At 42.6% G+C, this 24,900-nt stretch overlaps 1 protein-coding gene across 1 annotated transcript; it reads right to left on the bottom strand.

Moving 5' to 3' along the window:
• Positions 1-1,335: 1,335 nt before the first annotated feature.
• On the bottom strand, positions 1,336-24,891 carry ube2h (ubiquitin-conjugating enzyme E2H (UBC8 homolog, yeast)). The gene is made up of 7 exons (XM_034112481.2): positions 24,625-24,891; positions 10,187-10,263; positions 9,212-9,286; positions 9,069-9,108; positions 7,547-7,599; positions 6,270-6,398; positions 1,336-4,856 (listed from the first exon to the last, which is right to left on the bottom strand). The coding sequence occupies exons 1-7, from the start codon at positions 24,675-24,677 to the stop codon at positions 4,732-4,734; spliced, it is 552 nt and encodes a 183-aa protein (XP_033968372.1). The 5' UTR covers positions 24,678-24,891; the 3' UTR covers positions 1,336-4,731.
• Positions 24,892-24,900: the final 9 nt, after the last annotated feature.

The raw sequence follows: 24,900 nt of genomic DNA, 5'->3' as shown, positions 1-24,900 counted from the left end.
ATGTGAGGGTCTAAGGATAGAGGGTGTCGTTTTTCTCATACTGATATTCTGAACAATCTGTGCTGTTGTATTCCTGTAAAGTGTCTCTACTGTAGGCTATTTTAATTATATGTACAGCACTTTGGCTCGACCAAAAATCGTTTATAAATGTGCTATATAAATCAAACTTGATTTGATTTGATTCTGCTGCTTCCTGTAATCCACAATCAGCTCCTTTGTTATGCTGAAATTGAGATGGAGGTTGTTATCCTGGCACCAAGATGTCAGGTTTTCGACCTCCTCTCTGTACACCGTCGTCGCTGATCAGGCCGATGACGGTTGTGTCTTCAGCAATCTTCACGATGGTGTTGGAGCTGTGTGTGGCCACGCAGTCGTGTGTGAACAGGGAGTAGAGGAGAGGGCTGAGCACGCAGCCTTGAGGGGCTCCGGTGTTGAGGATCAGGGTGGAGGATGTGATGTTTCCCTCCCGCACTGCCTGGGGTCTGCCCGTCAGGAAGTTCAGGATCCAGTCACAGAGGGCGCTGTTGAGCCCGAGGTCTCTGAGCTTGATGACCAGCTTGGAGGGCACAATGGTGTTGAAAGCTGAACTGTAGTCAATTAACAGCATTCTCCCATATGTGTTCCTCTGGTCCAGGTGTGAGAGGGCAGTGTGGAGGGGGGGGCTATGTCGTCGTCGTCGTCGTCGTCTGTGGACCCGTTTGCTCTGTAGGCAAACTGCAGGGAGTCCAGAGAGTCAGGGAGGGAGGAGGCGATGAATGATTTGACTAACCGCTCAAAGCACTTCATGATGATGGAGGTGAGTGCCACTGGGCGGTAGTCGTTGAGGCTGGTGATTTTTGTCTTTTTGGGGACAGGAACGATGGTGGAGTGTTTCAAACATGTGGGGACTACAGACTGCAGCAGGGACCTGTTGAAGATGTCTGAACACCTCTGCCAGCTGAACTGCACACACCCTGAGAACACGGCCAGGGATGCCAGGTCCAGGAGCCTTGTGTGGGTTAACCCTTTTAAAGGATTTACACACATCTGCCCTGTCTAAAACAAAAGGGCACGGGAGTCCTCCTGATCCTTCTCTGCACCCCCAGCCTGGCTGCTCTCGAAGTGAGCAACATAACTGTTCAGCTCATCTGGGAGAGATGCGCACGCAGATACTCCCGCAGCAGATGTGGCATTCCAATTCAGACCATTGAAACTCTAAAATGAGATTTAAAAGCAAGCTTACTGCATAAAAGAAGCAGGGTCTTCACAGTTCTGATGGGTAGTGAATGGGATTAGACATCCATATGCTAACAGATCAGAGTATCAGGAGTCACAGCCAAGAATCATCAGCTCAGACCTTTTATACACATTGAATGTTTTATTAAAAAAGAAGTTATAACAGTTTATTTTATACACAGCTATTTATGAGGTTATAAGCCTATTAATAGAGAGCATTTGTCTTTTTGACAAGCATGCCCACTTAACAATGCAAAGAAAAACAAGAGGGGGGCAAAGGGGGTGATAAAAATAGGACCAGGGATGGACTTTTGATTTTTAACCCTCAAGTATCACACACTAGGTAACAAATACATAGTTTTATAAAAAACCGTAATGTTCCATGCTGTGTGTGCTGTGAATACGGGTGTGGGACTATGGAGCTTCTCAGCTGGTTTGCATTTACAATTTTGAGGTTGTGTTAATCACTTGGTTATCTGGAGTCAAACTTAAGACAGTTGTTATTGTAAGTACGAGAAAGGGAGGGGGGGGGGGGGGGGGAGGAGCCAAAAGGAACAATAAAAAGCGCGGTAAACATGTTTTTTGTCAATTTAGAATTCAAGTTGCAATGGGGAGCATCATCATTCACTTGTTTCAGGACATTTTCTCTATAGCTGAAGACAACCTGAAACACAAAGGCAGTCTTTCTGTCGACCTTGAATAACAGAGCAGGAAAGAGAACGATCTGAAGGTCGTCCTGTTTACCAGAGCTGAGTGTATCATCAATGTATTGCCCAGCAGACGCAAATAATGCTGAAAACCAAATGTATGCATAACACAAAAGTCTTGCTTTAAAAAAAGACACTAATATCATTAGTCCCCTGTTGCACCATTGCATCATTATGTGCTATTTTATTACAATTCTCAACTGAGATATATACGGTATTTTCAGCACTCAAGTACAATACTGCACAAATGTAAAGTAAAACAAGAAGTCCAATATGAATGGCTTAAAAGTAAAAACTCAACATCAAGTTCTCATCAGGGTGACGCCTAACTGATAACAGAGGCTCTGATGGGCAAGATTAAAAACAAAAAAGGAGTTAATGAATAAATAAACATCTGTAGGCAGCGAAGAGGAGAGTGGGGGATCTGCTCAGTGCGCAGATTGGTTCCGTTTCAGTGGATCACAAACATTTTAAACACATGAAAACATTCACATATCTCCTCACTGCCTGCTGAGCATCACACAAGGTAGCGACAGTTCAAACGTCTGCATCCTGCTGGACGCTAACCCCCAGCTAACATTCAACCCCCAGCTAACATTCAACACCCCACCCCCCCTCCGGGCTGAAGGGAGAAACTCAGTTTTTTTAAAGAATGCCTATGTTTTGTAAAGTTCTCTGATCCACTTTTCATTTCTGTACATTCAGATCCATCAGGCTCACTACAGGTCCAACACCATCCTGGTTTGAAATCACTCTGTACAACTCTGAATCCAAAAGAAAAGGACAAGCAGGCATGTCTATGGAGTTTTACATTTCACAACTGACACTAACTAAGATCAGATGAATGTATGGCAGACTAATTAACTATCTGTATTACAGCCATATAGCACATGTTTGAAGTAGTGAAACTAACTCTCCGGTCTAAAGCACACTTCAGCAAATATTAGTATGACTTCCATCCCTCCAGTATGTCCCTGGTGAAAATGCTAATCAATATACAAGATAGAACCAAACTCTATTTCAAACCGGAGCCAGAGATCCCACATTAGCTCAAATGCGCCTCCACAGGGTATTTCCAACTGATCACACCTTCCCAGGATCACGTTGCAGAAAGAGGAGAATGAAAGTAATGCGAGTGTGCTCCTGTCCTTATGTGATGAGGCACAGGAAAAGGAGTTGAGTTTAGAAGCGATTCGGTGACCTTTTAAGTTTGATTCAGCCTCCAATCTCCCACGTAGGATCCGCAACAAAGCAGCCAGTGATTCTTACTGCCATCTATGAAGGGAATACATTTCAAGGTTTCTAGGTAGTCTGACTGCCAGCCTCCACAAACACTCGCTCAGTGTTTCCTGTTCGACACTGAGTTTTCATGAGGCTACAGAGAGGTGGATTATCGCTGTACAAGGTAGTTGCTGTACACAAAATAATAATACAGGGAATAAAACACAAAAAACAGCAATTTCTTTCAACACTTGATGGGTTTACATCTAATGCAGCCACATTGAATCAGAACAGAATAAAACCAACGTTTGTTTTTTCAGATAAGAAGTCCAGTCTGTCCAGATGAAATTAGATCCCCTCTACGAAAATGGCTACAAGCCTAAATGTCACACATTGGGCTCTTATTTTGGAATCTTCAAAATTTGAATCCTGGATGGCAAGAATAGAGGTCAGACCTGAATAGAGGTCAGACCTGAATGAAGGTCATGGAGGAAACGTCAGAGAACAGTGGAATGTGAGGAGGACCCATACTTCACAAACTCAATTCTCTAGATTTTTGTTGCTTTTCATCTAAAATAAAAACTGACTTAGGTGCTGGTTTTCTAAATTCACCAGAATAGGTGATGATTACATTCTTTCTCTACCTGAAGAGTTGTTTCTGACCGATGATATGAATAGAAATGCGTTTTAAAAAGGTGATTGAAAGCAGACGTCTGGTGGTGTAACGAAAACATTTAAACTCAGAGGGTTAAAGGGTGGCTCTGTTTTAAACCAGTTCAAGACCAGTTATTACATTGTTACCGTGGTGATACAGTAACGTTGAGTTGTCACTGCCCTTGTAACGAGTCATGTGTTTTATTAATACGTTGACCTGACCTCATTTAGCAATAATCAGGTCAGAGAGTAACAAAGACTTCAAGTAACATGCCAATGTATTATTTTAACTAAACGAGAAACAAAGGGCTATTTCAGCTGACATTTTTCAATTTGTATAAAAAGATATGCTCAGAAAGCATTCATGGGGGAGTTATGAGCATCTATTGGCACCAAACTTTTTTATATTTTTAAATAAGATGTGCTATGACACCTTGTGTGGGTTTGTGTGCCACTACAACCGTCTGCACCTTAGGATAATATTGCAGAGCTGTGCACCGAGGCAAGCTAGACCTTAGCAGCTCTGCAGCGGAGCAACTAACAAAATGTTTGTCAGAATCATTTAGGAAAGAAAATTAGGATCCAGCTCATCAACAAATAGACTTTTATATTTAAAAAAGTGAAATTTGAGTAAATAAATAAGACGCTCGCGGGGAGATTTCCTGCCTATGCTTACATGACACACCTTAAAAATGCGGAGATGGTGGGGAGAGAGTATGAAAGCGATGAAGGGAGAACAGCTACAGAACGGGAGGGGTGTCTGTCAAACACACCAAAATATCCATAAAAATCCTTGTTTAGTAGTAATAATAATAATAATAATAATAAAAAAATCAACTTGTTTAAATGTAAATATTATAAGTCTGCTTTCTCATGGTTAGGAAATCAAACATAGTCTCTGTGGGGGTTAAAGGTGGAGGCGGGCCTCCCATCACTACAACTCCATGTCCTGGGCCTCGTCCTCTGAGAAGTCAGACATGGAGCTTTCAGATGAAGAGTCGCCGGCCCCCTCCTCCTGCTCCTTCAGAGCCTCCTCTGTTGCATATTTCTGGATGTACTCTGTGGAGGAAGAGAAAGAGAGAGTACGGTCAGACTGGGAACAAAATATAATGATCAGAATGACTTTAGGTTATTCCTCAGAGCGGAACAGGAACACATTCCTCCTCCTGCTATAACTGGAGAACAAATCAGCTCCATAGCTTCTCTTTTGTTAACTGGACTTATAATTGTACGTTTATATTTAATTTAATATGCCATTCCTTGCACAGGGTTAGGGTTAGTAATGTAAATAATAAACTACTTTTCAATTGTGTTAGCTGTACTTTGGCCCTTCATAGTGTTTATTTGTCGGATAGTCTACAGCAGGGATGGGCAACTTTGATGGTGGTGGGGGCCACATAATTGATGTACTGGCCACCAGGGGGCCGCAGATTCACTTGGAACACACACACACACACACAAATTCCATGTGTTGTATGTAATTATTAACAAATATACTAAGTCTGACATCTTCATTGACATTTTACAATCAAAGGGAACATCTCCAAAAAATGGGAACATCCTCTAATAAGCTCACTAAACAAATATCAGAAATGTTATTTCATTTTTACAAGTGGCATGTTTGTATTGAACAGTGGAATACAAGTATTTCAAACTATTGGAAAGCACGGAAAATGTGTGTATTAAGATTAACAAATAAGATGACATACACATGAAGTCATGAACACTAACCCAGCCATTAGTTGTCTAACTTGAACCTAAAACACTTGTAGCCTCTGCTGACGCACAATAAGGGGAATGTCAACACAGACACCCGTCAGCCCCCACTCTGCTGTTCCTCAGCGCAGCTCCCCCTCCCTCCCGCTGAAATTATGAATGAAAAGCGTAGTAATCATAGATAACACGGCAGGGTCCGTGACAGTTTGTTTTCATCTGATTTCAAATAAACAAAGTCTTGGTTTTAAGAAAACTAATCGTGTTTCGCCAAATTCAGATGATAAATACAACTTTTAAGCTTGTAAAGGCATAATTACAAGAGGCAACTTAACATCACAGCAGGCATAACAACAGCCGGTGTTTCTTGGGAGGGTTTCCCCGGGAAACAAACACAATACACACAAATGCGTCACAGATTATTCCGCAGTATTTGAAATCATGTACGCAGCTCGCGACGTAACTAGGAGTCTAGTGGATGGTATCAGTACTACAAGTAAAAACATTTTTTTTTTTTAATTAATTACGTTGTTTATAAATTAATCTGAGGGCCCCCGCGCCGCATGCCATTTGCCCATCCCTGGTCGACAGACTTCTATCTTGCACAGTTAACTTTTGACCTATGTTACTTTTAGTTCCGTTTTATTTTCTATTCTGAGATGTTTATATTTCACGTTTGTTCTACTCTTTATTTTCACATTTTAACATGCTGATAATCCGTGTTGTTGCAGATGTGGAGTAATGATATGAATGTTGAACCTTTGATTTTCTGCTTGTAGTCCTCAGGCCGGTGGAGGTACATGGCAGCTGCGTCTCCGTTCAGAGGGTCGATGGGGTTGGGGTAGGCCAGCAGCTGAGGCAGGAACGACTCAAAGATGTTGGTCAAATCTGGAGAAGAGGGCAAACGTTTACCACTTTAACAACTGGAAGAAGAAGTGATCACATAATTACATAATCTGGTGATTTAACGGCAGTTATTGTCAGATTTGAATATTTCTCTGACGGAACCTGATGGAGAAAAGCTCACACAGTATTCTGCCAATTACATGTCTGTGTTTGTACGTTGTTGTTGCCACAGGAAAAATCAACACACAGATATAGCATAAAGTGTTAACCTTACATGGTGTACATAGATAGATAGATAGATTCAACTTATTATCATTACACAGTACAGGTACCATGTAACCTCAGCTTTCTCTCAGAGCCAAGGCCTAGTGGAAACACATGCAGTTCTTCTTTCATCTCCTAGGTGTCACTGATGGGACCATTTGAGTGGGAAAACAAACACTTATCTACCCCTCAATTGTCAAATGTTCTCATGTGTGAGTGAAGTAATCAGCTGCTTTTGTTGCCTCTTGCTTTGTAAAGCGTCGTTACAGACAATGCTTGGTTGATTGTCCTATCTTCAAAGTATGTCCAATCCAATTCTGAAACACCAATCAAAACAAAGTCAGCAGCATTGTATGTGTACAAATGGGATTCTTACAGGGGTTTGACTTTATTTTAGAGAAGAAAAATAAACAGGCCAAGTTTACTCACATGGGATGCACGGTTTCCCCTTTGATATCAAAACACTGGAATCAGAGTTCATTCTGAATGAATTTGCTTACATTTTATTTATGAGGAAGGATGCTGAAACATCTGCTCGGGGTATAACTCTAACGCTGTTTGTATTGCTCAACAGCTGTTGTTAATGGGGAAATAGGGAGAAGGGCAACATGGAGACCGAGTGACAGTGAGAGCAGCAGAGGGACACACAGATGATGTGTGATGTCCCTGCCAGCTGACGCTCCGTGAATCAGTCCCGTCGGAGGTGAATGTTTCCTGACTTTGCTGAGTGAGGGTATGACCTCCTCAGTGATCACTTCTCCCCTCACTAAGTAGATTACAGCCAATCGTGCTCCACTCCCTAATGTGGTCACTGGAGGGGCCGACGTCACCTTTTGGTGCCGAGGGCAGTGTCAAGTTCTCTGCACATCAACACAGACCCCAGTGGGGAAACTCAATATGGACACATAAGCGGTTTGGACACTCACCATAAAGGGCCGTCCACGTCTGATTGATGACATCTAAGCACACTGTCCCTGACCTGGTAACCAAGGAGATAACAGAGTTAGAGGTGTGAGATACAGCGAAGGGGCTGGATCCCAAGAGAAGACCTCTGTCCTACCCAGAACAGTTCAACAGGGCTGTTCCTTCTGCAAATGTGGCCTTTGTTTGCCTCAAAGTGGAGAACAAAAGGTGATATCAATGCAAGTATGTCTATGTAAAAAGTACAAGCTACATCTTACATTGTCCCTTTTTTCAAAAATATACTGCCATCGTTTTTTACTTTTACTTTTTATTATCAATAACGTGTGCCTACTTTGTTATATTATATATGTTTTAATATGCAAGTCTATTCTCTTTACTTTATCTGCACTTCTGCTGTTTGTATACTGTAAATGTCTCCATTGGGGGACAAATAAAGGAATTGTGATTCTGATTGTGCATTTTGTGTGGCAGTCAAGTGCATCAGGAGATTCTTGTCAAGCTATGACACATCATATGAACAGGTCGGACATAACAAGTTGTGAGGATCATTCTCTGGAAATATAGATAATTGAATAGACCAACAGGTTTGAATAATCACCCTGACTCTTGAAGTTACATGGATCTATTTACATTTGCCCTTACACACTATGTAACTGTCCATTGTGTGTTGAACACTACTTGTACTGTAAAACTGGTTGACATGTAACTTGCCTCAGTGTATACCTGGTGTTTGCTTTTGGTAGACCAGACTGTCCTATTAGTGGAGGAGTCCCAGGTTTAGCCTGTCCACCCAGTCCTCCCAGAGACCAACCTTCACACACACTGGGTGTTTCTCAATGTCGAGTACGCTTGCTTGGTAGCGCATGTCTTCCGAGTCACTTGCTTCAGAAGCGAGGCAAGAATACTTCCTGGCATTCGGAAAACGAAGAGTGGAACAGGCGAGCAAGTGTGCAGGTGTGCGTCATATGAGAGGCCCCGCCTTACATTTTCCGCCACAGATTTGGGGAAATGTGTCCGTGCGCAAAGCATTGTGGGGATTTTAAGACCGCAGAGTCTACACAAGTGCAGCCTCGAAATTTCTCGCTACGAAGTACGCTCGGTAGAATTCCAAGTATGCTGGACATTGGAACAGTCCTTCGGCGGCACTCGATGCTTGAAATAGCAGCTCTGGAGTAGCTTTACTCAACATTGAGAAACCCCACTGTCCTTCAGAGGATCTGGCCTCTTAAGCAGTGGATTACTCACAAAAGATCTCGACCCATTTCTATATTGGTGTGATTTGCTGCTGATGGTGAAACAACAGGTGGCTGATAACGTAACATTAGCTGATCTGTTCAAGTCATAGAAGCTAAAACATGAAAACACTATAAAACACATTAGGAAATATGAACACATTCAACAAAGGTTTTAGTCGGCAATAAGGTAGGCCAGCCTGACATCACAACGAGCAGACCTCATAAGATGTAATACACAAGGTTCAAATGGGTGTTAGACACTTCAGATGTAGGGCTAACATCAACTTACGCTTCGTCAATGTTGGGATGAAAAATCTTGTTCATGAATCCTGAAGAAGCAGCAAGAGAAGAGGAACGTGTTAGAAAACGTGAAGTGGAACCCCAAAAAGTTCTACGGTTATCTTGATGCTATAATCACTCGTGTGCTCCTACCTATTGATGGCGATTTGAAAGGATATTTGTCAGGAAGATCTACTCGCACCTTCCATACGCCTCCCTCGTACGGAGCTGTACACAGAAATAATAACAGAACACGGTTGACTGCAGAGGAGAGACTTTCATTCCATTCAGCATCATATTTCATCATGTCTGCACAGTGTAGTTATATTATGTTCTGCACGCTCTCAGGAACACAACAGAGAAGACAGCTCGAGAAATTAGCTGCACATACTACTTCCCTTTGAAATGTTCCTTTATCTTAAGCAGTAATGAAGGACATTATTTCCTTTATATAAAACACTAACATCGAAGAGGAAGAAAAGGATATTGTGTGATGCTTATGTGCCGTACTGAACAGCACATATATGGCTTAAAAACACACTTGTTGAAGATGTATTGTGCAGCACATGTGGGCCGACAAAAGTGCCTTTAGAATTGGCACAGTAACGAGGATCATACACGGGGTTAAATATCAACTTCCTCTCTTTACCGATGTGCAGTGGTTTCAGTGAGACAGATGCTACGAATGGCACAAGAAGTATTTCCTGATGATGAGGCCACTCTCCTCATCCAATTTCCCCTGGAGGCTAGCTCCTCACTTTTACAGTGTGGACGCAGTCTTAGTTTCAATCCATGTCACATTCCTGGCCTGCTGTGACGAGCCTCTTTGTGTTCAATGACTGCTTCCTGTGAAGGCTGGTGTCAGTCCAAGGTTCCTTGTCATGTCATGCTCTGTTTACCCTTCATAGATCCTAAGTTTTAGCAGAACGGGCATTATTGGGAGCGCCTTATACCCCATGTGGTGGAAGCAAACATAAACCTTCTTTCATTAGTTTTATAGTTCTTCCAACCCAGACAAAAACGCATTATAAAAACCCTACGAGCAATTTATGGAGCACAATAACGAGCTTGCTCAACTTGTCAGGGCCATGGAAATATGTGTTTAATTAGAAAAGAGAACACACTTACTTCCTTGTTGTCCGAAAAACTTCACTACAAATTCATTGAGTCCACTGAGGATGGTGACTTCATGCTTGCTCTCGATGCTGTAAGGCTGTTAAGGACAACATCTTCACAAACATAAACAACCTGCGGGGACTACAAGCAACATATTTAAGATCACTTACAATTTGGCCTCTCTAAAATGGAAAGTAAGCAGCAGTTGTTCCAGTGTAACACATTAGAACATGTTATGAAAACTAAAGAGAAAAACTATAGCGCTTGACATATAAGGCAAACTAATCGATGCGGAGAAATAACACTTGGATTCTGTTTCGACTCTTGTCCTGGAGCCTTACTTGTTACTGACAATCGATAGCTGCCTGCCAATGTGTCATCTGCGCGTTGAATTAATGACCTCAGACTGAATGTGAAGTATGCAGCATTCGTATCACATGCTTCAGAGCCATGACAGAGTGCAGAAGTCTCTCTCGCACAAACACTGCCTGAAGTTTTCTTTACAAACTATACTACTGCCAAATGATGTGCCTGCTAAGTTGGCACTGTTTCAATATAAGTACAAAGAAAAAAAGATATAAACACAACTTTCCATGTGTTTCCACCCTTAAACCTATTACCCGGCCACATTTAGAAAACCTATATTTATTCAAATCATGTACCACAGGAGACATGTATACTCCGGTTACAGACATAATTACTATATAAGCAAACCCTGAAAGAATGGTAGCATATTTCCATTGTATCATATGGAAAATCCAACATCACAGCTATGAGCATACATCATATGCTTGCTCTGATTATTTTCCATCTCCACTCTGACACAGAATTATGGCAGAGAAATGATTTCCCTTTCATGCGAGCCGAGGGAAGAGGCGCAGGAAACCAGGAGACTTGCAGAGAAAATAAACAAAGGGAAAAGGGAAAAAAAGGACACGTTATTGACAGGAGGTACAGGAGACGGGATGAAACTCAGGCTTCTGTGGCGCACGGCAGCAGCTGGCTCGTCAATCCTGATTGAGCGAGTATCCCATTAGCAGTAGCACTAACCCCAAAGGGTTAAATCAAACTGGAGGTTATTTTAAGCTAAGTCTGCGAAGAGCGGCTTCTGCAAGGAAGTGTGTCATTGTCAGACAGAGCAGGAAGTGCTCTGCTTGGACTCTCGTTGGAGTCAAAGAGTCATGTTGTAACCGCTAACAACAGGAGACATACAGCATGTAAGCAAAAATGACAACTAGCCATATTTAACTTCAGTCAGACACTGCTTACATTACATTTATATTGTGTGCCTCACTAAGTGCTGCCCTTCACAAGGGACAACTATGCACCTAGCTAATGTAGTGTGAAACTACTGGTGTGTGAGTACATGTGTGTATGACCTTACGAGACGGAGAAGCGATGCTGAGGAGGGGGATGGTATGGACTGTGTGTGATGTAGAGGATGGCAGAGATGGGGGAAACGCTAATGAGGTTGAATCAACACTGATAGTGCTGCAGGCTAATTGACATTAATAACGCTGACAGAGAAGAACTGACACACCTGTGCAAAATGAAATCCTTACAATTCCCTTTCAGACATTTGGTTGACCCCTATGAGTGCAGGGTTTTGTAATGATGGTGTAGCATGAGCTCAAACATGCTAACACAGGAAAGTTACAAGCGGACAGAAATGCAAAGGTCGGCGAGATATTCCATCATGTGAGCGAGAGGTAAAGAGAGGAGCTCAGATTGCACCGCCCCACTTCTCACTCAGTGTTACACCCACCCGATAGTGACTTCGGCACGTTACACACCTTCCTTCCCCACACATATCATCCACCAAGTCACACTCCTTACAAGCCCACCAAGTCATTCATATTAATAACAGGGAGGTGTTTGTTGACTTGCTTGGTAGCAGCAACATCCACACACATTGACTTTGACGTCACTACAAGGAAGTAAGTGTGTTCTCTTTGATATTTCAACACTCAGCTTATCCTGTATAGTGATGAAGAAAACCCCCCAAAGTATACATTCACTTTGATATCAGCCTTACAAAATGGTCTAATCCATTGTTATTTAGTGTAATGCCAAGCAATCATTCAGCCCAGCCAGTAAGTTAATGTCAACAGCAGCATACATAGTATCTTTCACCAACACAGTTGTTTGTTCCCCAATTCAATCATTACGACTATCTTTCCATCCCCCACCTTGGATTGTAGATTAATCATAATCTGTGGAAGGCACCACGTCAATATCCTTCTACTTTAGCTCTTCGTATCCGATTCATCTGCTACATAGAGCCCTATCAATCCAGAGGAAAAATACACACGTACTCATTGGTGTATCTCATACCTCATTCACACCAACGGTGTTTCAGGGCCGGTTCGGAGCTGGAGCTTGAAAAGCACCGGGTTTTCCTGTTCACACCGCAGCCTCTTAGCTCCGGAATCCGGTTCCTTTCAAGCACCAAAAAATTGTCCGGCCAGAGCAAAAGCACCGCATACGTCACGCTTTATCCAGTTTGTACACAACGATGGAGAAACTTAAGCAGCAGTGGTCCACTGAAGAGACCAGCTACCTACTGGGAATCTGGTCTTCCGAAGAGGTACAGAGGAAGCTGGAGCACAATCGGCCATTGTTGTTGTTGTTGGTGTGAGCTGTGAGGGGTTTCCGCGCGGTTTGGCTTTATGAAGCAGGCACGCAAACGGTTACGTCATGACGCAAACGATGACGCGATGACGCAGCACCAGTCGGACTCTGGGCGGTGTGAAAAGAGCCGGAGCTAAACCGAAGAGCCGGTTCTGAACCTGAAAAGCTCTAGCACGGAGCTAGAACCGGAGTTGCGTTGGTGTGAATGAGGTGTGAGACAACCCTGACAGGACTCAAATGTAACAGCAACAAAGCTTTCTACATTAACACCATTTGTATTCATTCATATACTGGCTGAACAACACTCCCACTTGAAAACACTGCAAAGAAAGAACTACCAATTAGCCTGCTTCAAAGTGTATCCAAGTCAATGTTATCCTGTTTTTGAACTTGCAGTACATGTAAAGGCTTAAGTGTAAAAATATGCAATATATATATATTGTATTTATGGCTGTGGTCTCGACATGTCTTGTTTTCCTTTTGGTCGAGTCAGGCCACTATCCCCGTCTGACCCGGGATCAGAATATCCCATCCTGACCAAGCTCTTTCTGAGTACGGAAAACAAACATGATGGGAATCATAAACACCACTGTCAAACAATGTGGTGTCACCCATGCATGAATATTTCTCTCTTTGGAAATAGATGTTGATGTAGTACAGAGAGGCACTGGCTAGTATCAAAGCAGTCTCTTGTCTCAGCTTTCTTTTAAGGAGGAGGGGGATGATAAAATCCAGTATCAACTTAATATGTTCTTGTTTTTTTAGTCTTTTCAATTTCTTAAAAACAAAAACGATCAAAGTGCTAACTAGCTCCAACTTGGCTCATTGTTTATTTCTTTGGCATGAACAGTCATATTAACAAATACCAAACCAACTCCACCGGCCAGTTCAGACAATACTTTGACCACCTGCTGACACCTCCGGCTTTGAGTAATCCTTTTAAAAAGGGGCTAAAAGAGCTTCTGGGCAGACAAGGCTGAAGTCACAGGAAAGGCAGAAAATGAAATAATCCTGAAGGCATCGGAAGAGTGCAAGGTTTCTGTGTAACAGAAGGGAAGCCATGCAGCAATTGCACTTCAAAGTAGCACTAACCAGAGAAGAACACTGTCAAAATATGAACACAATAGGCAAAAGCAAAGCCAAGAAGTCTGTTCCAAAGACATGCAGAGTCTGCTAACCCCAAAAAGCCTGCGGTGAAGAGGAACATGAAAAGATGGGGTAGAATAAGGTCATGCAAGGCAGAAGAAAATGATCGAGTTGTTGAAGACTAAAGCAAAAGAAAAGATGGAAGGAGTGATGCCAAAGGAGGGCAGGAGGATAGTGATGCAGAGATAATGAGAGGAAAAGAGTTCAGCATGATGAATGCTGATCTAGCCTTGCAGGCAGGTCTGTGGATTTGAATGACATCATTTGTGTACTGCAGGCTTATTATGATGGCTTTGCCTGCTTGTATACTTACAAATTAACAGGAAAAACATGCGTCTGGATTTTTTACTGTACAAAGAAATATTAGCTATAATAGTTTATAATCAATTCAGATTTCTAGATGATTGGCAGGTCTTTAAGCAAATGTTTTGTCCGGAACATAAAAGAGTACATCTCTATAGGACATTTTGCCACAAATCAGAAGAACAACAGGGGATATCATGTAAAGAGCCCTGTGGAACACTTTTATTGATTAACCGTAAAGACTAGGGGCAGCTTTTCATGTTGAGGTTTTCAATAAGAATCAAATTGCTTAAGAATAGATTTTGAAAGAGAAACAGAGCAGGAAAGAGAGGTTCTGATATTCAGTGCTGCACCATAGAAACCAAACATCACAACTCGCACCTCATTCACACCAACGCAACTCCGGTTCAAGCTCCGTGCTAGAGCTTTTCAAGTTCAGAACCAGTTCTTCGGTTTAGCTCTGGCTCTTTTCACACCGCCCAGAGTCCGACTGGTAATGCGTCGTTGCGTCATTGTTTGCGTCATGACGTAACCGTTTGCGTGCCTGCTTCATAAAGCTAAACCGCGCGGATGAAATCAGTTGCATTCATTTCTTATGGCTCTATCTGCAGCTTTTCCGGAGTCATTTCTGTGGTTTAGTTATATTCTTATAAAAAAGTGTACTCGTGTCAATAAAGGTTTTTTTTTTAAACACAACTGCTTCCGAGGTCGGTCTTATTTCTTAAGGTGGACGGAACCATGAGTGTGGAGTAACGTTGTATCTTTCATTTAAATTAACTGTAACCTTCACCCAGGTATGTAACAGCTGTTCTCAAATGAACACGTGAAGTAAAGTTTAATATTTATAATTTTATAGATTTATAATGAGTTATAATGAGAGGTGATCAACGTGAATGCTCAGGTTCCACCTTAACACGCAGACACGTTGCTTCACCATGAGCAGAAACCTTTATATATACAGTCTATGACTGAAACTCTGGTTAAGTTTCTCCATCGTTGTGTACAAACTGGATAAAACGCAGGCTTTTTGTTGTTGTTCAGGAGTTGATCTGTCTCTGCCCCTGCCCCCGGCTCGACGTAAGCGTGACGTATGCGGTGCTTTTGCTCTGGCCGGACAATTTTTTGGTGCTTGAAACGAACCGGATTCCGGAGCTAAGAGTCTGCTCCGCTGCTCCGCTGCGGTGTGAAGAGGAAAACCCGGTGCTTTTCAAGCTCCAGCTCCGAACCGGCCCTGAAACACCGTTGGTGTGAATGAGGTAAAAGTGACTCTTGCTCTGGCTCCCATCAGAGGAGTGTTGTGGCATTGGCAAAAGTGATAACAGAACGTTTTCGGTTCAGCAGAAGATCAAGGTCAAACTGTGCACAGAGTGTAAATAATACGTTTGTATTAAATCTTTCTAAGTGGGACATTTCTCAGGCTTAGCACAGACGTGAGAGTCCCGAAACAGAGATAAAACTTAGCAGGCTACCATCAGACTGTACTGCAATAAAAGTAAATAACTGAGTAAATTAATGTTCTGTTCCAATTACATCTTTTGTTTGGACAGTACCGTTTTTTTGAATGGCAGAAGAAATACTATAAGAGTATGTTTTTTATTGAACATCTTCTAGCGAGGCAGAAGCAACTTCTCTTTCGTTTTCTCTCTTACACACAGATTGTAGCAACAAAGCACAATCAAATGCCTTGCAGATGAAAGGCAGGAAATATAGCAGCTGTCCTCAGAGTCTAAGCATGGGTAGGCTTCCTGAGCCAAAAAACATCCGAGGGTAGACTACCAAAAGAACAAGCTAATATTCTCACCTAAAATTATAGAGAAAGAAGGCTAACTCTCGCACAAAGCAAAACAGAGCAGATTTGCACATTGGACCCCAAAAAAGAACTAACAAAGTCAATACCAACATTACACCAACAATAAAGCTCTTTCTTCTTCTTCTTCTCCTCCCAATATGGGCTAAATTCCCACTCTCTGATATTCAAAGGAAGACTAAATTAAACTGAATTTTGAAAAAGTACGAGTGTAAGTGGGTCTGATGTATCTGGTCTCTTCAAGCATACACCTTTATCTACACATGTGCATTGCCCCAGTCCTAGCCTGTGTGTAAATATGTCCTGTGTTTGTCCATCAAACTTTCATGTATTAGCACTGCACCGAGCCAACAGGATTACTGTGACTTCCACTAAACTCAGTGGCCTGAAAACAGAGGCAGCTAGTGTGGCACAGCAGGCAGAGCGAGTGATAGGCAGTGTGAGTGTGATTTAATCAGTCCACCACCAAACACCGTCACCAGCCAACCCTACTGACCCACTCCGCTTCGTCTCTCACACTGCCTCTCAAAATGAGGCTATCGTCTTACCCCAGCTGTTTACTTTATTGCTCATTAAGTAGAACTCTCACTGCTCCATTTTGATGCAGATTAGGAGCCTAACATAACCTTTTCAACCATCAGAAACCCCCCTTACACTCCAGCTCGTTCACTCAGCAGATAGATAATCCTGTGAATACATGGTGAGCTTCAAGGGGACAAAAATGAGAATAAATTAGACATGCAGCCAACTTTTAAAACAGCGGCCAGTCATTCAGACTGCAGATGGCAAAATACGATTTCATTTACAATTTGATAATATGAGAGCACCTACCTACTAGGGATGGGAACGATTAATCGAATATTCGAAATTATTCAGGTATTCAAATATGAGAATATGAGTTATGAATATTTTTATTGTAATTTTTTTTTTTTTTTTGGAGGGGAGCCTAAGTTCAATACATATCATCAAATGGAATAATTCAATGTATACGACAGTGCCATAGCTAGTGTTAGGTCTAAAAGGTGTGTTGCTCCGCTCACCGGCCCCTCGCCGCGGGCAGAGCTGCAGGTGCTGATCTCTCTCTCTCGCGTCCGGTTATACTTCACTCGCGTTCATGTCCAAATCCATCAGCTCTAGCTAGTTCTAGCTAATGATATGGCTGCTGCCCCTCCCTACACGCAGACTCAAACCTCATCTTATGCTCAGATTCCTGCTGAGAGGGTCTTCTCTACAGCTGGCCTGATTGTGAATCGCCTCCGCACCCACTTCTCCCCTGAGCATGTAGACATGCTCATATTCTTAAACAAGAATGAGTATTGAATAGCTGCATTCTGTGCATAGGCCCCGTTATAGGTTGTTGATCTTTTTTTCTTAAACATTTTTCCCACATTTTTTTTTCTTTATAGCAAATGTACATTTTTGATTAATCGGTTAACCGTTTTCTTGGGGGTCGAATATTCGAATATACATTTGCTTTCAAATTCCCATCCCTATTACCTATACCAATCAGAATGTTCAGATTTGTTTTCTATTTTATATCTCGTAAGCTGTTACAAATCAATCAACATGGTGGTTGCCTGTTGCTTCAGGTGATAAATGAAATTAGATTCACTGTAGATTTGGCACGATAGGGGTCCTTCAAGGTTTGGATTTCATTTAAGAATAAAATTGGCTAATCATCAAGCAGGCTTGACAGAACTCGAAGGTCGCATATGACGTTCTCTCTACATGTATAGTGGCCTATGGCAGAACAGAGACGCATTGATAAGACGTTTGAATGTGCTTGACCCTTTCGAAAATAATGGAGACTTCCCCTGTACAGGACCTACAAGCTAATGCAGAACATACTGCCATTTCTTCTCTGCCTCAAATCTGATTTAGCCAAGCTCTCCAACAACCGCAGCCCCTGAGCAGGGTTGTTGTCAGTGTACGGTGTAGTTGATCTCAGCTCCAGCACGTGTCGAGAGGACCTTGGCTGGTACTGATAACTGGATACACTGCAGGTACAGTGGTGTGATCCTAACAAGCCTGCGGTTATGCCAGCTGCTATCACTTCCCTATTCTATTCCACAGGAGATGCGAGTGATCTCCCCCCTAGCTCTGTAGATCTACTTAATAAACCATATGAACATACTGGTAAACAGATGAACACATGAGCTGATCTATGTAGAGAAAACTAATTATTAGAGTGATCTAATCCTTAAAAGGCTAAATCGGTCCAACTAAAGATTGTATCCTAAAACTTTAGCAGCACTATGCAGATTACATTTGGATGTTTGCTCATTTTTCTCCATATAAACTCGTGAAGGGTTTGTGCTATTTTTTAACATGCAGCTTTCCTTAGGGTTTAGAATCGAACAACATGACGCAACACATAAAAACTCACAAATTGATAACGTCTGTGGCAAACGTTAACCCTAAACAAAGCAGCCATATTTTTCTCGCATGCATGTCAACTACAGCTGCCGCACAGATCATTCTAAGGAACGGTTTTCTTATGGTAACGGCACCACAGCAATTGTTTTGGCGCTCGGTTTGGTGATAATAAGCACTGCAAAAATAACACGGCTCAACATTTGGTATAGTCCATGCTGCCGATATAGGTGTTTACCTGCTAACCACTTCTAGTGTAGTTGCTTGGATCCATGTCAATAATATGGAATGGAGTAGGTGACCTTGCACACAGCTCTTTCCGACACACTAAATGTTCTGATGGAGCACTCGGTGCCAGCGTGTGCGGTCTGAGAGCAAGACACCTTGCAGCATGTTTTACATATCAATGGACTGACTCACTGAAATCCACATGCTAATCTCCGATAGCTGTAAAGTGCTGCACGTACTGTATAGTGGATGGCAGGTCAATTGACTGAATACTTCAGGTGTTATTCTGCTTTAAAAATAGAAAAGTATTAGTGTACGTTTTACCTGGCCTCACTCAATGATAAGTGCTAATGAAATGTTTTCCTCAGCTCATCTCGAGATGTGTAAACACAGAAGAATACAATCTACCCCCAGGGCTTAAACACATCACCGACATAATAGTACCAGCTTTGAAAATGTACATATTAAAGCAGTTTCCTCTTAATAGTTGGAAATGTGCGTGTGAAGTGAAACGATAACAAAAAGGAAGCTTTCGCTTTAAATTTAAAAAAACGATGCTCGCCAATGTTATGATGACTTTGCAGTGCAGCCATGGTTTCCATTGAATAAGGACCCGTCTCTACACTGCCTTCGCTCCCTGTAAGAGCTGGAGCAGCACATTACTGCACGGGCAAAGTTCTTTGTCTTCTCTGGTGGGAGATGTGAGCCCACCCACTGCAATCCAACGTGAATCCCTCAGCTGCTCCTCCTCCTCCTCTTCCTCCTCCTCCTCCTCTTCACTAGATCAACAGTCTATTTACAGCATTAGCACGGAGTCTCTGTGTGCATGCACGCGGATGAGCTGCGTGCATGCACACACAAAACATATCATCATTAATGATCACAAAACTGAGCCAGAGCAGGAGAGACAATGGCCTGAATCTGAGAGCACCATCTAATGAGCCATTCGTCTTTTGTAGAGACATAAAAAAACAACTGGATTTCAACACTGACATGTTAACGAAACTGATAACTAACATGAACGTGGTGAGACACGGCTCATCTGATCAGATTGATACAGAGGGGCAGATGAGGCAGCTCCCCAGATAGACTCAAGTGTACGGCGTGGATAGCATTTGTTGCAATTTTATTTCTATAGCACTTTTCAGCACGTGGCAATTCAAAGTGCTTTACAGATTAAAAGCAAAAGACATTTAAGAACAAATATATTATTAAAAAGGCATTTAAAACGGGCATAAAAAGGCTCTTTTTTTCATTGTCGCTGGCCCATATGCCAACGTGTGAGCAAACATGTAGCTAACCTGTCCTCACTACCTCGGTTTCCCACATGAAAGCAGCCGTGCACGTGAGCAGCAGAGGCAGACTGAACTCATGTGAAACAAAGAGGAACTTCAGTCCATCTGTTTCTCCGAAGAGAACTCAGCCATGCGTGCCGGAAGCTTCCCTGTTAGCACTGTAGGATTAACAGTGGGGGTCTCACACCTCCTACTGTCGGAGATGCCTTGCTCCTGGGCCCCCGACACTGGTCTGTCAATCAAGGTGGGGGGTTCCCATGACTAGAATAAGCCTTATCCTCAATTCCCTATGTTACCTTAAGTTCACTCATGTAGAAAGGAATTCATAGAAGACTAGGAGCCAAGTAAGGGCAGGATGATGTAGCAACCCAAGAGAACCTGCATGGATGCAGACAAAGGCAAATGTCCACTGAGCACAAACAAAAGAGATTTAGATTTAGAAGCAGGAACTGAAAGAAAAGAGCCAAAACATATACATCTTGAGAAAGAATAAGACAAAACCATTTGAATATTATGAGCTTTTCCCAGGAGAAACACACTGTATGTTTCAGTTCAGCCCTCCACACCATCACTGGGTCAGCATGTGCAGCAGGGGCCCCAACATTGTCTTGCTCAGGGTTTGAGCCTACAGGTGATGTATTCACCTGTGGCCACATACACATGGACTATGAAGAGACAACTGGGCTTTAGTGTGAACCATATATATCAGCTGAAGCCAGGCGAAGTGGAAGAAATAACATGACACACACTATGGATTTGAAACCAAACATATAATTTGACTGAATTATTTGCAACGTTCGTTTCCGGTTTTATACCTACATTATATGTTTTCCAGCAGAATAAATAATATGTTGTTGGTTAAATGTATTCTGTAAGCATCTTTGCTTCTTCGATTACTCCATAAGAACAAAGCATTTTGTTTATGCCACTTCATCACCAGACCACAGCACTCGTCATGAGTCCATCATGCTCCTATTCATCCAGTCCATCTCTCCGTCAGGCCCAGCTGTCAGACAGAGGACTGCTGGCTCCTTCACTACAGTAAACTGCGTCTAGTGCCGGTGACCGTGTGACACGGTCTGACACACCAGCGGGAGGTGGAGGTCACAGAGGCTTCTGTAAACGGGACACACAAAAGACCCCACTGCTGATGCTGTCCGGATGTCGTGTTCCAGGGGCACAATGGGGCTAACACGCCAAGCGGAGGGCAGATAGCGCTCAGGATTGGTTTCCCTCTCAAGGAGGATGGATGGATGTGAAAGGGAGTAGGGGGGAGGACATTCAAATAAAATAAAGAGGAGGAGGAGATGGACACACTGCCCCTGAAAGCCTCCCCTATAGTGGGGGAATAAAACGGGATTACTGAGGAAAAGGACAAATACGTTCTTAAAGAAAAATAGAGCACAAACCGGACATACAACATTCCTGTATCATACAGCTAATTACGACAGGTACGCTGATGGAAATTGGGGCTGATGAAGCATGTAACAGCCCGCCCAACAACTCCCCACAGTCTCACAGAAATATATTTAATCTGTGGCCATGCTTCAGAAAACTGCTATCCAATCACTTTCAGACCTTCTGGCAGTGAATGAGAGGTTGAAAAGTACAGCTGAGACGCACTATTGTGTTCTTAAAAAGGCCCTTAACATCCCCTCTGATGTCATGACATTTCCTATAGCAACAAATAAACACCTGAAGTGGCCAGGGTCATGCTTTGATGAAGATAAACACTTCATGAGAAGAATGCAGCCCTTTAGGTTACCTGTATCTCAAAGCAGGGTACCATACATTATTAATTATAACTTGCTACACATACAGCATCCAGAAATGATTCAACTTCCATAAATAAAAAAATCTAAGTTGATCTATTAATGGTGTATTATAAAAGAGGTTAAAATATATAGCTTTTCATTACCAGATCATCTATTGAACCTTTGTGACAACAGAACATGTATAAACACATTTGTACAAACATGTCTTCAGATAATTCTACACTGTTCCTTTTCTGTCCTGTTCTCTGCACTAACATCGGGACATCACAAAAGCTTGCGTTAGCATTCAAAATAGGCTTAGTCCTTTGTAATCTACCTGTGCTCAAATTCCAGCAGCTTACCACTTGAACGCTTTTGTAAAGCGAGAAGAATGATGAATACATTCAAATAACAGCACAACAACCTACACAGTATGCGCTGTCAACCCCACACAGCAATGTGAATGAACAGCTCTTCGAAAGGACACACTCTTAAGACTCTTGGTTCAAGAACGCCATGTACCAAAATTGAAGCAACATGTCCAAGACCAAGACCAGTGGCTAAAAGTTCAGGAGAAAAACTCTAATTAAAAGGTTTACAACTACAGTTTGGCAAGAACCAGACAATAAACAAGCCTTCTCTTTTCACCCGGGACTTTGGAAAGAAGGGTGTGAAAGATTATAGGACACAGAAAAAAACAGTGTCAGTGTAAACCGACACTTAATGCCTTCTCCGTGACTATACTTCATTAGATGGTACTAAGAGTTCAGGCTGCTGGCATGCAAACACCAACTGTACATTTGGTGCTGAAAGCAGGCGGTCCTCCATCGACCTGGCTTAGGACAAAGCTTAAACCCGGTCGTACCACACACTGAGGTTACTCTGACATTCATTGTCATGAATTCCCTAATGGCCCACGGTCTAGATTCTCAGCTCTCCAGTGGCATCAGCAACGTCTGAGGGCTCTCAGTGTCAGCCCATGAGAAAGAAGCCGCTCCTGTGAGTTTCAGGTTTGGGTTTCACCAGAGGGAGACGCAGGGATAGGGAGCACAGAGAGGAGGTTGTTGCTGCTAGTTTTACACTGGGGACAAAACGGTTTCCCATAGCAGTAACCAGGACCTACTTTAACCCACCAAGATGGACTATTCCATTTTCAGACTATGTAAGCATTTAAATCTCAATCCTGCTGAAACACACACAGCAGTCTTCCTCAACACTGCCTCCTGCTCAGTCATGGTATGCTAAATCACAAGTGATTGCATGGAATAGAGCCGTTGGCATACAGCAAACTGTCAGTCAAGTAGCTTTAGAAGGAGAGGGGGTGTAGTACTACTGCATGTCTGTGTGCTTCAAAACTCTGCTTTACAACTCTGACATGGCTGCCATAGCCTACACATGAGTGTATTCGACTGGGGGGAGGACGACCTGCTCAAATAAGCACTGTTGTGTGCTAGCAGACGTTATAAAATGCCTCAGGCAACAGGCCAAAATAAAGTTGAAAATGTACATGTCACAGATATTCCAACTCTAATGGGATGATATGTGATGTATTATGAAATGCAGAATCTGTAGTACATAAGTCAGATGTTAGTTCTATAAAAAGCACACTTAACAAAAGCTAAAACATTTAAATTGATCAGACACTTAGCCCTTAAAACTTTGACTACAAAATCAGTATTTTGAACTTTGATTTTGGTTCTTTCAGACCAGCCCAATTCTAGGCCCACATTTAAGCCGCAGCCATCCCATCAGCTGTTCTAAGTCCCGCCCTCCTGTGGTTTCCAGCTAGTAACAGGCTACCCAATCATAAAGCTGGTTCCCACTGTGTTGGGACAGAAACAAAACGAGTTGTTCAAACTGTTCTTCTAGAAGACCGTATGGAATGACAATGAATTGGTATGGCTAAACTCAGAGCTCCCTTTGTCAGCTCTAAGTGAGCTTTAACAAATACATCAGCGGGACAAAAGTAAACATGGTGACTTGAAAACAGAACACACTAGATGTTTCCGAAAAGTTCAAGCATTCCACAGAGAACAACTGCAGGCCACCTGCCGTAACACTTAACCAACAGCTGCCACGTTCACTTCCAATTATTATAAATCAAAAGATATCACAACCACTTTAAAATGATAGCCCATATTTGTGCCTGCAGACACTGAAGTACAGTGAGACACAGATCAGGTGGCCATTTTGATGTTGAAATTAACCAGCAAGAGCAGCAGCGTTACCATCAACTGGCAGATGCGACAACACAATTATAAAACATTGTGTGGTCACAATTCAAAGCTAAGAAGAATGCTATAAATGCCGCATCAACATCAGAGATTTAGGAGAGTAACGTCAGAACAAAAGACAGCAGTATTTCAGTTGACGTTAGCCTTACGTTATGTAAACAAGCTCCTGTGTCAACGTGTAAAGGGCCAGTTTGACTCAACTCCCCTGACAGCAGAATGGACAAAGAAACCACATTTGCCAAAAGGTGTTAATACACAACCAGGTCTATTTGTGAGACAAGATGACAGACTGTCCTGGAAAAGAAGAATAACGTTAGCGTCTGTAGTAGCTATTTTCAAATATAGACAGCCAGACTACACAGCCAACGTTAAGACTGACGACACAAACACAGAGTTGGTAAAAAAAAAAGAAGGTAAAAAGACAAAGCTGATCTGATTATCCTTCAAAACTGTCCCGATAAGCGACTGAGGGTTCGCAGGACACAAATAGCTAACACTTGGGTTTGCTAGCAAAATGTTGTTGTTTACACAAAAACATTCACAGTGAAAGCTTTTTCTGCTTAAGGTTACCAAGAGAAACAAGCAGCATCAACACATTGGGTTAGCTCATATCACATCTCCACATACAGCAGGACATAGCGAACCGACAGCGACTGTTGTTTATGTTCAGAAAGGATACAGTTTCACCACATCGGTATCCATTCGCCTTTTACCCGGACTTGGAGACGACATTTTCCTATTTCCACCGCAGAACACCAGTAAATATACTGAAAGCTAGCCCCCGATACGCTAGACAGTCTAACAAACGGTACTATCCGAAAGTTAACATTTACTTTCACAAATGTTCCCCGCAAAGCGTCTTCACTGTTCAGTGTCTGCTGGCAGCTGAGCGGTAGACCTCTGCTGTTCACTGCCTCTGCGTTCTAACCATGGTTCTGACTAGCTGGGATCCCTC

Source organism: Pseudochaenichthys georgianus, chromosome 23 (assembly GCF_902827115.2).
Source record: "Pseudochaenichthys georgianus chromosome 23, fPseGeo1.2, whole genome shotgun sequence".
In the NCBI taxonomy this organism is placed as follows: domain Eukaryota; kingdom Metazoa; phylum Chordata; class Actinopteri; order Perciformes; family Channichthyidae; genus Pseudochaenichthys; species Pseudochaenichthys georgianus.
Note: the sequence above shows the minus strand (reverse complement) of the source record. Positions and strands in the feature narration are given on the sequence as shown.